At 42.4% G+C, this 14,194-nt stretch overlaps 1 protein-coding gene across 1 annotated transcript in view; it reads right to left on the minus strand.

The window, feature by feature from the left end:
* dpy19l1l (dpy-19-like 1, like (H. sapiens)) overlaps positions 1 to 472 on the minus strand; it is a 29,924-nt gene extending 29,452 nt beyond the window's left edge. Inside the window, exon 1 of the mRNA XM_023393435.2 lies at positions 51 to 472. Coding sequence (XP_023249203.1) covers positions 51 to 273 — 223 coding nt within the window. The 5' untranslated portion in view covers positions 274 to 472. The remainder of the gene's footprint in view (positions 1 to 50) is intronic.
* Between the last annotated feature and the right edge of the window lie 13,722 nt (positions 473 to 14,194).

The raw sequence follows: 14,194 nt of genomic DNA on the forward strand, positions 1-14,194 counted from the left end.
CACAACGTTAGCAGCCGTTAGCAGCTAACAGGCTAACGCTCCTAACTTACCGAGGAGAAGAGTGATTCCCAGCTTCACGACTGCAGAGGGAGTTAGCCCAAGCTTGTGTCTGATGCCCGAGAGCCCGTTTGGATGAGAGCCGGTGAAAGCTTTGCCCTCCCTGCCTGGTCGCCTGATGTTACTTTTGCCAGGGGGCGAAACAAGCGGGCTCTTGTCGCGGTCAGCCTGGGTCGCTGGACTCTTCCCGGTCTGTTTTCTGTTTTTAGCCACCATGGTTTCCAGGAAGAGCCGAGGTTAGACAGCCGCGGAGCCGTTGGAGGGGGGGAAAAAAAACACAACCCGAGGTGTGTGTGTTTGTGTGTATATATATATGTGTGTGTGTGTGTGTATGTGTGTGTGAGCGGAGCTAAGCAGCCCCACGGTTGCTCGTATCTGGTCCTCGGATCTGCCCCTTTACTACCTGAGCGACGCTTCCACTGACTCTCGTAGAAATCTGATGAAGCTTCGCCCCCAACCGGACGTTGAGCGGCACTACAGAGCTTCTGGCGGTAACCATGGCAACGTTAAGTAGCGGGTACCGAAGGAGTAATACAGTAAACACATTAGGGGTCACGGTAAAAGTGCAGTTTAACAACCTGCACTTCAGGCACTTTGTCCAGTATTTTCTGACAAAATAGGCCTTTATTCAATTTATTTACCAACAGAACTGCCTCCTTCAGAGCAGAGAAACAACATTTACACCTTTGTTCTCAGGAAATAAAAAGTTATTTACGGTAAATTAGCAGGGTATGAAATATGAATTTATGTATGTGCACATATATATGTACATATTTATGTATATACATAGGTCATCACATATGTATGTACATACAATATATTAAAGAACGTCTATGTGATGAACATTTTGCGACCATATCTATTAACTATATTCAATTTATATATGCATGTTCATTAAATTCTAGTTTTATCTTGTGCCTTCTTGTTTATATGTGTTTTCATTATTAATTTCTCATTAACTTTAAACATGTCTATCCTTCTAATGTGGGAAAGTGGTCTCAGACTTTTGCATCTATTGTATATAATATCATCATATATTGACAGGCTTCGGGGATGGATATATAAATATGTAACCTATGTCTACAATATAAGGATACATACATAAATATACATATTTGTATGGGGTACATATATGGTAATACATGAAATTGTTCCAATTTCTAACAGGTTTCATATTTAGGCTAATTTTGTGCTTTTATTTTATTATTTTATTTTATATGTATATATATTTCATATAGGGAAAGTTTCACATAATGCACAATAGTCAAAACTGTATAAGAGCAAATACAATTATCACAAAAGTCAAGCAAAAAGAGCTGTGCAGTGTTTTAAAAAATAGTGAGCAGGGAGCGTCTCCCTGATGATTACAGTATGTTCATGGCGCCCCCCACTGGTCCCCACTCTGCACCACAGCCTTCTCTGCAGGAACAAGTCCATTTGCTCCTTTAAAAACATATTGAGAACGTCCCATTTTGGTTCACCATAACGTTTTAATGAGGATGCTAAGGTTTTGTTTTTTTTTAAATAGCCTTTAATAGCCTTTAATACAGCCAGATCCCAATTAGGCTTTTCCTATTTCATTTTGTTTTGAAGTGTAGGCACATCCCATGGTTGGAACAGTTCCCAACAACTTCCAAATGCAATCTCTGTTAAATTAGGCATTTGTGTAACGCACAAAAGCATGTACCTCTTAGTTAACCATCTTATTCCACAGAGCAAGGTTAGAACAAGGCGTTTTGATGTTTAGGATACATTAGATCTGAATCTGAAAATGATTACAAAAGGCTAAAGTAGATTGATATAATGGTCTGACAAATATTGCCTTTAACCTCATTAACCAGAGCAGGAAAACATGTTTTCTGTTCAGAGTATTTACATTTCTGGATATAATCTGGCTGTAATTTGCCCTCAGTGTTTCTGAAAGTATCAATCAAGTTCCACCAGCACTTTGAAACCAGTAGATGGCCCTAACGGACCACCGTATACTGTATCTGAACCCTGAACTCACTGTTCAACATCTCACATTGCACCTCACAGCAGTGGCTCTGATTGCCTGCTGCTGATTAGAGATTAGTTACTTATATATTATTTACTCTATAATCTTTATGTGGGCTTCATACTCATTCACACATTTTTTAATTCTTAAAAAGTAGTTGTTTTTCTTCATATCTTTGCTTTTCTTCAGTTTCACATTTTATCAATAGCAGCCAGACTACAGCTGCGGCCTTATCACCATCATCCCTGGATGGAAGAGATTCTGCAGATTCCTGGGCCATAAAATGGAAACAGAAAATCCTATTTTCATAAAAATATGGCAGTTGAGGACTCTGGCAGTTTAGCAGACAGTGTGAGGCCGATGCCTTTGGGCCATAGTTTCAATCTAGATGGTGTGGCGCTCTCTCTGGCAACAGAGACAGGAACATCGGGAAAGATGAGTTGATCTCATCTGTTTAGCTTGGAAGCTTGACGAGAGACAGGGAGAGAGTAAAGGGGAGGGGGGGGCTGTCTGCCGTCTGGTGGTGACATCATGACAGCTTCTCTGAAACTCTGCAAACAGACACCCACCGGGGAACCTTGCACACCCATTCCTGCTCAGGGTGAGGTGGCGGTAGGTTTCGGGAGGGTATGCGGGTGAGAAGACCAGGCAGGGATAACAAGCTTTGAGAGACAGTGTGTTTGTTTTCTCCGCTGGCTCAGCACTGAGTGCCAAAAGGCTGCATGTGGGAAACTGTGAGATGAACACAGACTCAAAGCTGTTTGTGCAGAGATCTGATCAGCTGGGGGTTCCTCAGTTCCTCAGGGCTGTAACACAGAGCCACTGAGTCGGAACATGTCTTACCGGGAGAAGGAATATTTGTTAGATCATTGGGTGTATTCGTCTAGTCAAAGCAGTGTTGCGGTTGAGTCACTTAATCTCACCGTCCGAGACGAGTTTTGAGTTCCCAGTGTTCAAGTCTGAGCCACCGAAGAAGAGTCTCCGTCACTCGAGTCCGAGTCCGAGTCCGAGTCCGAGTCCGAGTCATCAACGTTGAGTCGAGTTCCAAGATGATCTATTTTGTTCTGTATTAGTTCATACTATGGCAACACGTTCACAGTTAAACCATATGAAGTTGACTGGAAAGCCCAAAGTAAATTCATACAGGAGAAATAGAAGCAATATTCAGAGACATGTATTCTTATAATATTTTAAGGCAGCGGCCTGAATCAAATCAAATTGATAAGCAGTTGTTGATATTCTTAATTAATTATCTTTAATTAATCTTTTTAATTTTTTCTTACATGTTGGATTTAATGTTCTACTGTCGATATAATTCACATTTTTGAATGTTCAGATGTTCTGCTGTGCTAAAAATACTAGCAGACTGGAATCGGAAAAAGCACCAATTGAACACTCTCATTTTCCTCTATAATTATTACCAAATTACAGATTCTCTCTTGGAAACTTCCTAAGAATTTACAGTTACGTAGTTAAGAAAAGTATTGGGCCCATAAAAGAAAGTGCTGCAGATGTTATTATCTTCTTATAAATCTACACAGTGTAAGAAATGTGTCCCTCAAAAACTTAAACTTCCTACTATAAGTGATGGGATCCCACAAGAATACACTATTTTTATTTGTGCAAAAGTTGGTTATTTCACATTTCACGTAGTGGAATAATGTAACTGCCGTGTTCAAACAGGGCTTCCCACTACCCACACACATCTGACAGGATGCTTGTTGTTACACCACCCTACTTCAGTTGTTGTTGGAGCGCCACGCGTTTGTGCCTTCCCCATTACGCCTGTCCAAAGCCCCGCCAGAAAACCACCAGCACATGTGGACATTGCATGGTATAAAAAACCTTCCCTGCGTGCCACATCTCTCATCATCGACCCCAATTTCCAACCCGCCAAATGAACCCACCCCACCCCCGCTCCCCGCTCGCTCTCACACGGTGGTATTCTCTCAAACTCCCGGCCGATTCATGGCTGCCGAGCCTGACCAAAATACAATAACTGAGGCTGAGTGGTCGTCGGGGGCTGTCAGGAACGTCGAGGTGTCGCTGGACGGGACGACGGTGAAGGACAAGCTATCGAAAACTGTTAGCTCAGCATGTGACTACACTGAGGGAATTTGTTTTTACACCAAACACAGTGTGGCAGAGGCTCTGGCTGGGTCGAGAGTGTGGGTGCTGTCTCTTATACACATCTGGGACCTCCTGCAAATTAAAGACAGCTGGCCTGGACAAAATATAGCTGAGTCTACACATATTAAACCATGGCCCTACAAAAGAAAATCAAGACATTTAACGACTGGACTTTGCAGATTACAGTCAGCTATGCTTAGATTTCATTCTTTGACCAGCTCAAACTGCAGGATTCAGTTCATAAAATCAAATGTTTGATGCTGCGGACGATTTGCTAAACCCTTCCCACAAACTGCAGTTGTTCAGTCGTAGCTTATCTTATCGTGCTGAACAAAACATGTCAGTATCATAAACTTTTGTTTATCACAGAGTTTATTCTCTGCAATAATCAAAAAGACAACTTTAAAATCCCATCGGCTTTTTGTTGAGCGAACCAGGTTGATGATAACGTCCAGATCGGCCAACGAAAATACATCAATCCCCGAGGATCAGCGTCTCCAAACTTCTTGGATGGATCAATGGCCTGAAACGAGAAGCCTGCTTTTGTCAAGGAATCAAGGAACCATTGTCTCAAGAATTTCAAGTGGTAAATCTTTCACAATTATCATAGTGAACTGCAGTATGTGCTGTGAGAGAAAGGAAAAGTCTGAGAGGCGTAGCAGCAACGACTGCGGGAGCCAGGGCTCAGCAATTTGTCAGTTGCGCTGACCACAACTGTTAGAGGGCAACACGCTACATTTGACCTCTAAAACCTCCCCGGTGTGCACTGAACGCTCACCAAGCTGGTGTTGTGATCATCTTCTTTTTGTCTTCAGTTTGACTGTGTTCCCAGTTTAAAGCAGATATCTGTCTGATATATTGCCAGTGCTGAGGTGTGAAACAGTGAGCTGTGTTTTGAAGCTCTGAGGGCGTCTCTGCTGCGCATTCTTCTTCGGGACGACTCCAAAAACCGAGGAAGCAGCGGAGGAGGAGGAGGAGGAAGCTTCTGGCTTGGACAGCAAGGGGACCCATCGACGCCAATGTAACCAAGGAACAGTGGTAAGACGTCTGTGTGTGTGTCTGTGTAGCTTTAACTCTGAATGTTTGTGTGTGTTTCTCGTTCAAACCTGAAACACAATAGTTGGTAATTACGAAATTGCGAAAGCGCGTTTCAGTCTTTGTTGAACTAACCTCCTCATTGTAGTGGTGGAGCAATGGGCACAATCCTGTGTGAGTGTATATGTATGTGTGTGTGTGTGTGTGTGTGTGTGTGTGTGTGTGTGTGTCCATGTGAAATATCACTGATGAATTGTCAAGATCCATATGTGTTTGCATGTGTGTATATGTGTTTGCAAAACCTGCATTTTAGTGGTATTAGACGGAACAGGATCCTCACAAGTATAGTGCAAACATCCACATGTGTGGGTGAGGCGGGGGGGGGGGGGGGGGGGGGCACGAGGAGGGGGAGGAATAAATTTACGGACCAACTGGCTCCCTGTGTTCCTGTGACATGTTTATTACGGAGCAGAAACACATGCTGTCAATGATCACTCGTTGTTTGAGTATCAGTTATCTCAACATTAAGGCCCATTAGTATTCTCTGGAAACCAATTCAATTAGTGCTCTCCAGGGGCCCCGGGGCCGCAACACCACATCAGTCAGACCGCAGGAGAGAGTGACTGTCACAACCAGAGTGTGTGTGTGTGTGTGTGTGTGTGTGTGTGAGAGAGAAAATTTACATCTTAGAAGAAGACATTTTGCCTGCTTCTTCCTCCTGCTGGAGGCGTGTTTAGAGTTAGAAATGGTGCGTTTAAGCTTAAAACGAGAATTAAAATCAAATCAGAAAAGAAACTTAACTTCAGATACAGATTTCTTATATTGTCATGTTCAGTGGATTTCTGCAGTTGTTGTTTGATGTAAATCTGTAATTCACTGTTTTGGAGAATCAGCTTTCCCTCTAACTTGTTGGACGTCTGCGTATTAATGATTTCTTTTGTTTGCAGAGTGATTTTTGACGACTCTGAGATTTAGCTGTGAGCGAATATAAGCTGAGACAACAATAATATTATCACAGAGTGAGTTTTACCGCAGTATCAAAGCTAAAACACCATGTCTTGTGGCTGTAATGCATTGTGGTTTATTTTCTTCTTTAACTGTGGGTGTAGAAATTGTTCTGTTTGTCTGTGATTTTTAATGTCAGATACTAAAACTTTATCATATTTACATAATTTAAACATCATTAATGTAACCGATGGAAACGTATGTGGATTGACATCACACTGTCTCTCTAACTCCTGCAGGAGCTACAGCTGTTATACCCCCCCCCCCCCCCCCCCCCCAGGTCATCGTTATGGCAACAGCTGTTTTAGGTGGACAGAGCGACGGCCTTGGCCTCATCTTAATCCTGGTAACACAGCTGCCTGGATTACCAGCGCACCTTGACCTTGGGCGTTTGAATCCCTCGCTTCCCGGGACAAAGCTGTCGGCCGGTTCACCTGCTGCTCCGCTGATGGAGAGATAAACCGAGCAGGAGACGTCAGGCAGAACGGAGGCTGATACACATCAGAGCCGCTGCTGCTTCGTTTCATTAGAGCAGAGCTGCTGGTGGCTCAGCACAGTGATTGTCTTTTACCTGATCCGACTGATCATTATTGGCTTTTCGTCCAAACTCATATCAGCATGTTAGAGCCATTACATTTTTAATGAGTAAGATGTAACTGAACTGACGTTAATGCTGCATAGATACCCATGAATATGTTTCAAACAAGTTTAATTACCTAGTAACAGTCTCAGAGGTTTCTCCAACACACCGAAAATTGTCTTGACAATGGTAAAAATTTTCATTCCAGCTCCGTCAAACACACATGGATTTCTTTCATGAAAAACCTTTGAAAACTTAATTTCTGGTCCGGTTCTTGACCCTGAGGGAAGTTGGAAACCCAGATTCTCATACTTGTGGCCGTTCTGACCGTGGGTCATTATAACTGTCTCCTCGCTGCCTCCGTTCTAGGAAACGTGGCAAAACAACAGATATCAGCAAAGAGCATGAGGAACATGAAACTTTCCAAATGACTTGAATTTTATATGAATTATTTGAAATGGTTTTGTCTGACTCCGACCATTTACACACAGAAACTAATCTGTTGGTTTACTCGTTGTAATTGTACTTAGTTTGTTTTTATGGGCAACTCTCCAGCTAACCAAAGTTTGCTTTATAGCTTTATAAGTTGATACAAGATACATGTTTTGTTCCAAATCTTTACAACCGACAGCCATGTTGAAAAAAACTAAAATTTTCCTTCTTATTTTGGAACAATAAAAATACAAAACAGCTCCAAACAAGAATGTGCAACAAAATACACAATGCATGTCTTTCTTAAAAGAGCTATTTGTAAGTTTTCTTTGCCGCTGAACTGTTTTTTTTTGGTGATTGTGGCTTGGCAAGAGTTTCAGCCATTGTTGCGTTTACAAGACAAGAGGTTATAATACGTCCTGCGAGCAGCGCTATGTCCTCAGGGCAGATTACAGGCTGCAGTGAGTCGCTATCGGAAAAGTGACAAGACGGGGCCAAGGCTAGCTGGTTAGCATGCTAACTTCCGCAGGAGAAAAGACATGATAGAGACAAGAGTTAACATTGGTGGAGACAGCTCCAGGTGAGTAAAGGAATGAAGTTTGATGCTGAACTTGCATCGTTTCTTCTAGAAACAGCTGCTAATGCTAATGTTGGCTATGTAGCAATAGCCCCTTTCACTGTCTCATGCTTTAAAAATACATTATTTGAATATTTGACAAAAAAGAAAGAATAAAGTTACAAAGTGCTTCACTAGTGTCGATATAAGATATATACAAACATATCAACACAAACAAAAGAACCTGAGGGGAGGATGGATTTATGATATTTCGTGAGAAGTTCATAACTGAAGGCAGATATATCTGAGGACTGTGAGCATGCAATGAAGAATTAAAGACGGAAAGCTGGAAAAAATAAAAGAAGAGACAGAAGGAGCGAGACGGAGGGCAAGCGAAAGGCCAAGCGGCGGGTTGAGAGAGAGGACATGATTGGCTTAAGCCAGTGCAGAAAGATTGTTTCCTTTGGCCCTGTGCTGCGATTTCCTGCCCTGTGATCATCTCTTCCATATGATTAGGCCGATGTGCAGGGCATGCAGTCATATGACGGGCTTTGCTCCGCGCTGGCTGTGCAGACAAATGAAGCAGAGCAGCAACACAGTCAGCAGGCGAACTCACGGAGGATTAGCTGCAGCGGAGGGGGAAGACACACAGGTGATGTGGTCCGGCTATAAAGCTAACTGCATGTTAGTGCTGTTAGTGTTGGCTCCATGCCTTCATAATACATGGTGACATTTGTTTGATGGATGCTAGAGTAAGAGTGTGTGTGTGTGTTAACCATCAGAAGTACATGCCCGACCCCCAACCCTAACTTTAACCAGTAAACCAGTAAACCTTCACAAAAACCCAGTTCTGATATTTAAGTCAAACGGCCCTTTGAAGAGCGAGAGGCTGAGAAAATGCACTTTGCAAATATGCTGTCCAACTCAAACTGGTTCTCACAAAGATAGATGTACAAGAACACACACACATACAAATATAATGACACACACACACACTCAGTCACACATAAATGCAGACCTAACCAGCGCTGAGTCGGGTCTATGTAATATAATTAGCCCAAATCAGTGACCTCCTTTTCAGACCCTACACAATGCCAGAGGGGCCCTGCTCTCCCTCAGCAACCTCCCGACACACACACACACACACACACACACACACACACACACACACACACTGTAACTCTCTAACCGCTAACACCACGAGCTGCTGGAGTCACCCAGCTGGGACCTTCTGGCTAATGGACACTGAAACAGTTAGCAACGTGTCCGTCTGCCAAACATACAAAGCAAAGGAAGGACACGCACTTTTCATCTCTACACTGTCAGATAAAATCTAAATTTACTGGGAGGAGAAAACACACAATAGGTGCAGTCCACACAGACAAAAAACCAGCAGTGAAATTGTAATTAAATAGTCTCTTAAAAAATCTGGTTTTCAATCACCATTTCAAACATAGCTGTCATCAAAGAAGTTTTACAGAAGTATTACAATGAAAATGAATTTTTTTTTTATATGTATCTATTTATCTATCTATAATTAAAGTACATTTATATATTTTACTATATTTATAAAGTCAATGCTGCATTTATTATTATTATTTAGCCTTGACAACCACCTTTTATATTATTTGCAGTTTAATTTATAACACTATATTTCATCACAGTGTAATTTTCTATATTGATCATTTATTTTATATGTAAAGTCTTAATGTAGTTGAGCTAAAAGTAGCAGAGTACAAGTGGCTCAAAACTGCACATAGAGTAAATTTACTTAATTACTTTCTACCACTGAATGTCTTTGTTGTTGTTTTCTTGTTTTTAATTGTTATACTTACAATCTCAGTCACATAAAACTACTGCAAAAGTAAAATAATCCATAAAGTTACAACATGAGAATAAAAAACAAAATAAAGAAGGAAGTATGTGCAGTTTACAGGGAAATAAAAGTGACGGTATTGGACGTTACGATGTGCGACAGTTGTGTGAATCTGTACTGGAAGTCAAAGTTGACTGTGAAACACTTGGAGAGAAAGAAATGTAAACATGTTCATAATCACACAAACAATCACAGGTCACTTTCAATTTTCCTTCGCAGGAGACTGGCTGTGAATGAATCGCCTATTCATTCCCAGATTTCCCCATCTCTCCCTCTCTCTCCCTCTCTCTCCCTCTCTCTCTCTCTTCTCATCCTAATCTCTTTGTCTGCCTGTGTCTGTGTTTATTTCTCTGCCCTCCCTCCTCTTCCAGTACTCCCTCCCTCTCTCCCTCCCTCTTCCTCTCCCTCTCTCATTACCACTACCATTTTGACTAAGCCTCTTACTGCTACCTGATCAAGTATTGGGGAAGCAATCTGGAAAGCCAATTGCTTTAATTGAGGTGAAGAGTCCCTGACCACTTGAAGAAAGGGGGGGGACCCTGCATGCAAGTGTGTTAATGTATGTGTGTATGCATGTGAGTCCACCGCTGTGACTAACACACTCGACGAGGTTCTTCTGTCACTTGTCAACACCCTGACGGTTTAATCTTTCCTGCCTGTGCGAGTATTAAAAGATTATGAGCGTTCTGCATGGCTTCATGCGCGCCACATAAGGGGCTGTTTCTTCCCGGGGGCCCCTCGGTTCACTCTCACAGGCGGGGGGGTGAGACGGAGGCCGGCAGGGGGAGAGAGGCGTGGAGAAGAGGTGGAGAGAGTTTCCTCCGGCGAGAACTTCACTAAAGTTTTTAGCTCGTTAACAGCGACTTTCAAACATGTCACTGAGACCTGAAGAGCAGGCGGGTTTCCACTTTCTAATTGGAAAAAATGGAGTTCCCCCGACTAAGCTTTCAAGACGCCCCCCCCCCCCAACCACCTGTGGCTTCTGTTAATTCTATTACACACGTACAGTTTATAATGATAACTGGCAGATTTACTACTCAAAATCCATAGTAACTGAACTAATGTGTTCCTGATATCAGACGGACGTAGACAAACTCGATCTGGTGAATGTTGATTTTTTTACAGGCTGAACTGACCGTCGCTGGCAGCTTTTATCAGCTAGCTAATTAAGTTAATGTTAACTCCGTGAATCAGTTCGAAATGCTGGAAAAACACGTCTTATGTAACATTCAGGCGCCGCTCGGACAGTCCCATTTCCTGAGATGGGAACTTCCTGCTTTCGGTGTGTTCAAGTGCTTTTGTTGGAATGTGGAAACAACATGGACGCTGCGGAGAAGATAAACAAAACGTCAAAACAACACGTTGATAGCTGTTTCCAGTATTTGTGTTACTTATCATCAGGTTTACTGCTAATAAATAACTTTTCTAACCATTCTCGGGTCACGCTGCGCGTACGGCAACACTAATGTTAGCGAAACTTGATATGCAATACGTGAATTTGCACCATTAATCAAAAGTTTCTCAACATCAACCAAACATTTACTCTTGCCCACCATGTCTCTGCGTTTATGACGTCACAACTTTTTACTGCATTTACGTATTGTTGATCCGACTTGAGGGGACGTTCACGTAGATTTTCCCGGCTGGAAACTAATTTTTCGAATTATTCCGACACCACCCTGAATGTGGGATTAACATGTACTACAAACACAATATTGGTCTAAAAGATACAATCTCCAACAAAAGAAAACAATTTTTATAATAAACTATTTTTATGTGGTCTATACAGACAAGTTTTAATGTTTGATTTATAATTATTATAACATTTATATAAGTTTGAGTTGTTTGATGTGAGATTTTTACAGTGTAGGCCATCGTGTAGACAAACACTCCCACAGTGCCTCATTCCTCATCTGTCCACCTCTGTACACGTCCAACAGGCCGGGTCAGATGTATGGTGTATATATGTCTTCCAGGCACAGTGTGTGTGAGTGTGAGTGTGTGTGTGTGCGTTTTCATTAACACAGGGTCCAGGTACAGAGGCGAGGTGTAATAGGCTCTTTCAGCGCCTCGGCTGGCTGGCGTGCTGCAGTGATCTTTCAGCGGCCGGGCTCCCCGCTAACACCTCTCTGCTCACTGCAGTCCTTCAATTAGCAGTTTATTATTACAGGGGCCCTCGGCTTCGGCCCCCAGGCGCTGATAGCTACATGCCAATACTGCTACTGACAGTGTGTGAGCTTGTGTGTGTGTGTGTGTGTGTGTGTGTGAGAGAGAGACGGGGTGCCGGAGCGCAGAGTGACACCTTTCAGCAGCAGTCTTTGGGGTTTGTGATGAGACGTGATGTGAGTTTCTGAGCCCTGCAGAATATACTGATCCATTTGTATGTGTGTTTGTCTCCGTGTGTTTTTTCGTGCCTCCCCATGAATCCAAGTGCGGATCTGTTGGCGAGAAGTCAGGATAGTGTGACTCTTCATCTGTTACTCCTGGATACTTGAACTTTTTACTGAGATGATATCTTGCATTTAAAATAGTTTTTTATCGTGGCTTTAAGTAACTTTTAGTTTTACAAATATTAAAGGAATAGTTTGACATTATGGGAATAACATTTATTTACTTAATTTTATTCATAATGTCAACACCACTATCATGTATAGGTTTTAAATTTGGAGCTAAAGTCAGGAGGCAAGTAGCTTAGCTTAGCATAAAGACTGGAAGCTGGTAGAAACTGCTAGCCTAGCTCTGTCGAATGTTCAGGAATACGTCAACCAGCACCTCTAACGCTCATCTAGTGTCTCCTAGAATTACATACAAATTGCACGTAATCGCAAGGATTTAATTTGCTTTATGCCAATGTCACAGTGCACCTACTTGCATACGTTGTGTGTATCTGGAGTAGGATTAGGACTTAATCATCCTGACTGAAAACAGGATATTTTTCCTCGTGTGGCCTCTGTTGTGGCTGCTACATCAGGTGGAGGAGCTCGATGAGTTTCTCTTCAAAACTTCCCACCATTGTTGTTGTGATCCAAAACTGCTGCTGCCTGTACGTTCTGCTGCCACCTACAGGTCACGGGCAGAATTGCATCATGTGAAAGCGCTCCCGAGGGAAGCAAGGACGTGACGAAGCCATGATGCCTGAAAATGCGTAGTTGAAAGTTAGTTTATCAGTGGCCTTTGTCAAATACCAATGATCACCGCCGGTGCAGGAGGTAGTGCCTTTTTTGTAGCCAGTAAAGTAAGCGTGTCGCATATCTAAGTTTCATGCTGGAGAACTGATTTTGTAAATTCACAGATGTAGAAAGTGACAATTTTAAAACGTTGGCATTGAAAGTTTTGCAGGTTTTTGCATAATTGTCCAAAATCAACAAAAATATTTCCAGCACATAATTTCTCTGTCAAACCAGAACTTGTCGATTTTTACATTTGAATTTGTTTTCATATTAAAGGAAACAAGATGTAACGTGTTCATTTGTTGGTAGGTGTATAACTGAACTCTGGACAGACAGACCAGCTGGTTCCCCCCTGCTGTTCGACTTTTCTTTGTCTGCTCTTTGCTCTGACTGCTCATTTAACTCTCGACAAGAAAGTGAATCCATTGGTAACAGAGTCAAACAGCTTTTCCTCATCGGTGTGTTTGTGAGTGAGTTTGTGGTGTTTTTAAACGGAAGGACACGGGCGATGGTCGTGTACAAAAGCCACATCTCTCCTGCCGCAAAAGTCCAAACACAAAGTGCAAAAACAGTATTGAATCATTTACAAGCGACAAATGAGAAGAAAGTCATCATCTGTCACCAGCTTTATTGAATTAACCATCATCATCTACATGGAAAAATCCATTATCAAAACCATCTGTCATCAACACAGCTGTGGAATCACCAACAAGGACAGAGCCTAAAAAACTGTAAAACACAAAAACAGAATAAACACGCTGAAAAGAAAACAGCGATGTAATTATGTTTAGTGTGGGTGGAGAGATTAACAAAATAATAATTTTCACCATCACAGTTGCAGAAACATCCTCAGGAGTCCTGCAGAGGTCTGATACCTCGCTGCTGCTGCTGCTGCTGCTGCATGTGTGCGAGCGGGTTCACTTCACACACACAGTGCTGGCAAACTGTGGGCTTCTCTGTCTTGTTTTTTTTCTTTTGCATGATCAGAAACTACACACACACACACACACACACACAGGGAGCTGCGCCCCCCAACCCCCCGCTCTCCTCTCCTGCCAATGCGCTGCTGGTTAGATATTGTTAGCATTCCATTTGCCATTTACATTTTCTCTGCTTGACATAATTGAGGAATGGATGCTCTTATGAAAATTAAACTCGCGGTCCTCCTGGGTTACTGTAACCCTGTTAAAATGTAATGAGATTCTTTATGCGTCGTCTTGTGATTTTTTTATTAAATAGAATATCAGTATGACTAATTCCCCGGGCCCAAATGTGGACTGGGACACCGCATTATTGATAGGCCAGTGCATAAGTGGTCTCTCTTGGCCTGCCTCTAATGGCCTAATAATGCATTATA

This window comes from Seriola lalandi, unplaced genomic scaffold (assembly GCF_002814215.2).
Source record: "Seriola lalandi dorsalis isolate HSWRI2012SDOR001 ecotype SW California unplaced genomic scaffold, Sedor1 jcf7180002054934, whole genome shotgun sequence".
Classification (NCBI taxonomy): Eukaryota; Metazoa; Chordata; class Actinopteri; order Carangiformes; family Carangidae; genus Seriola; species Seriola lalandi.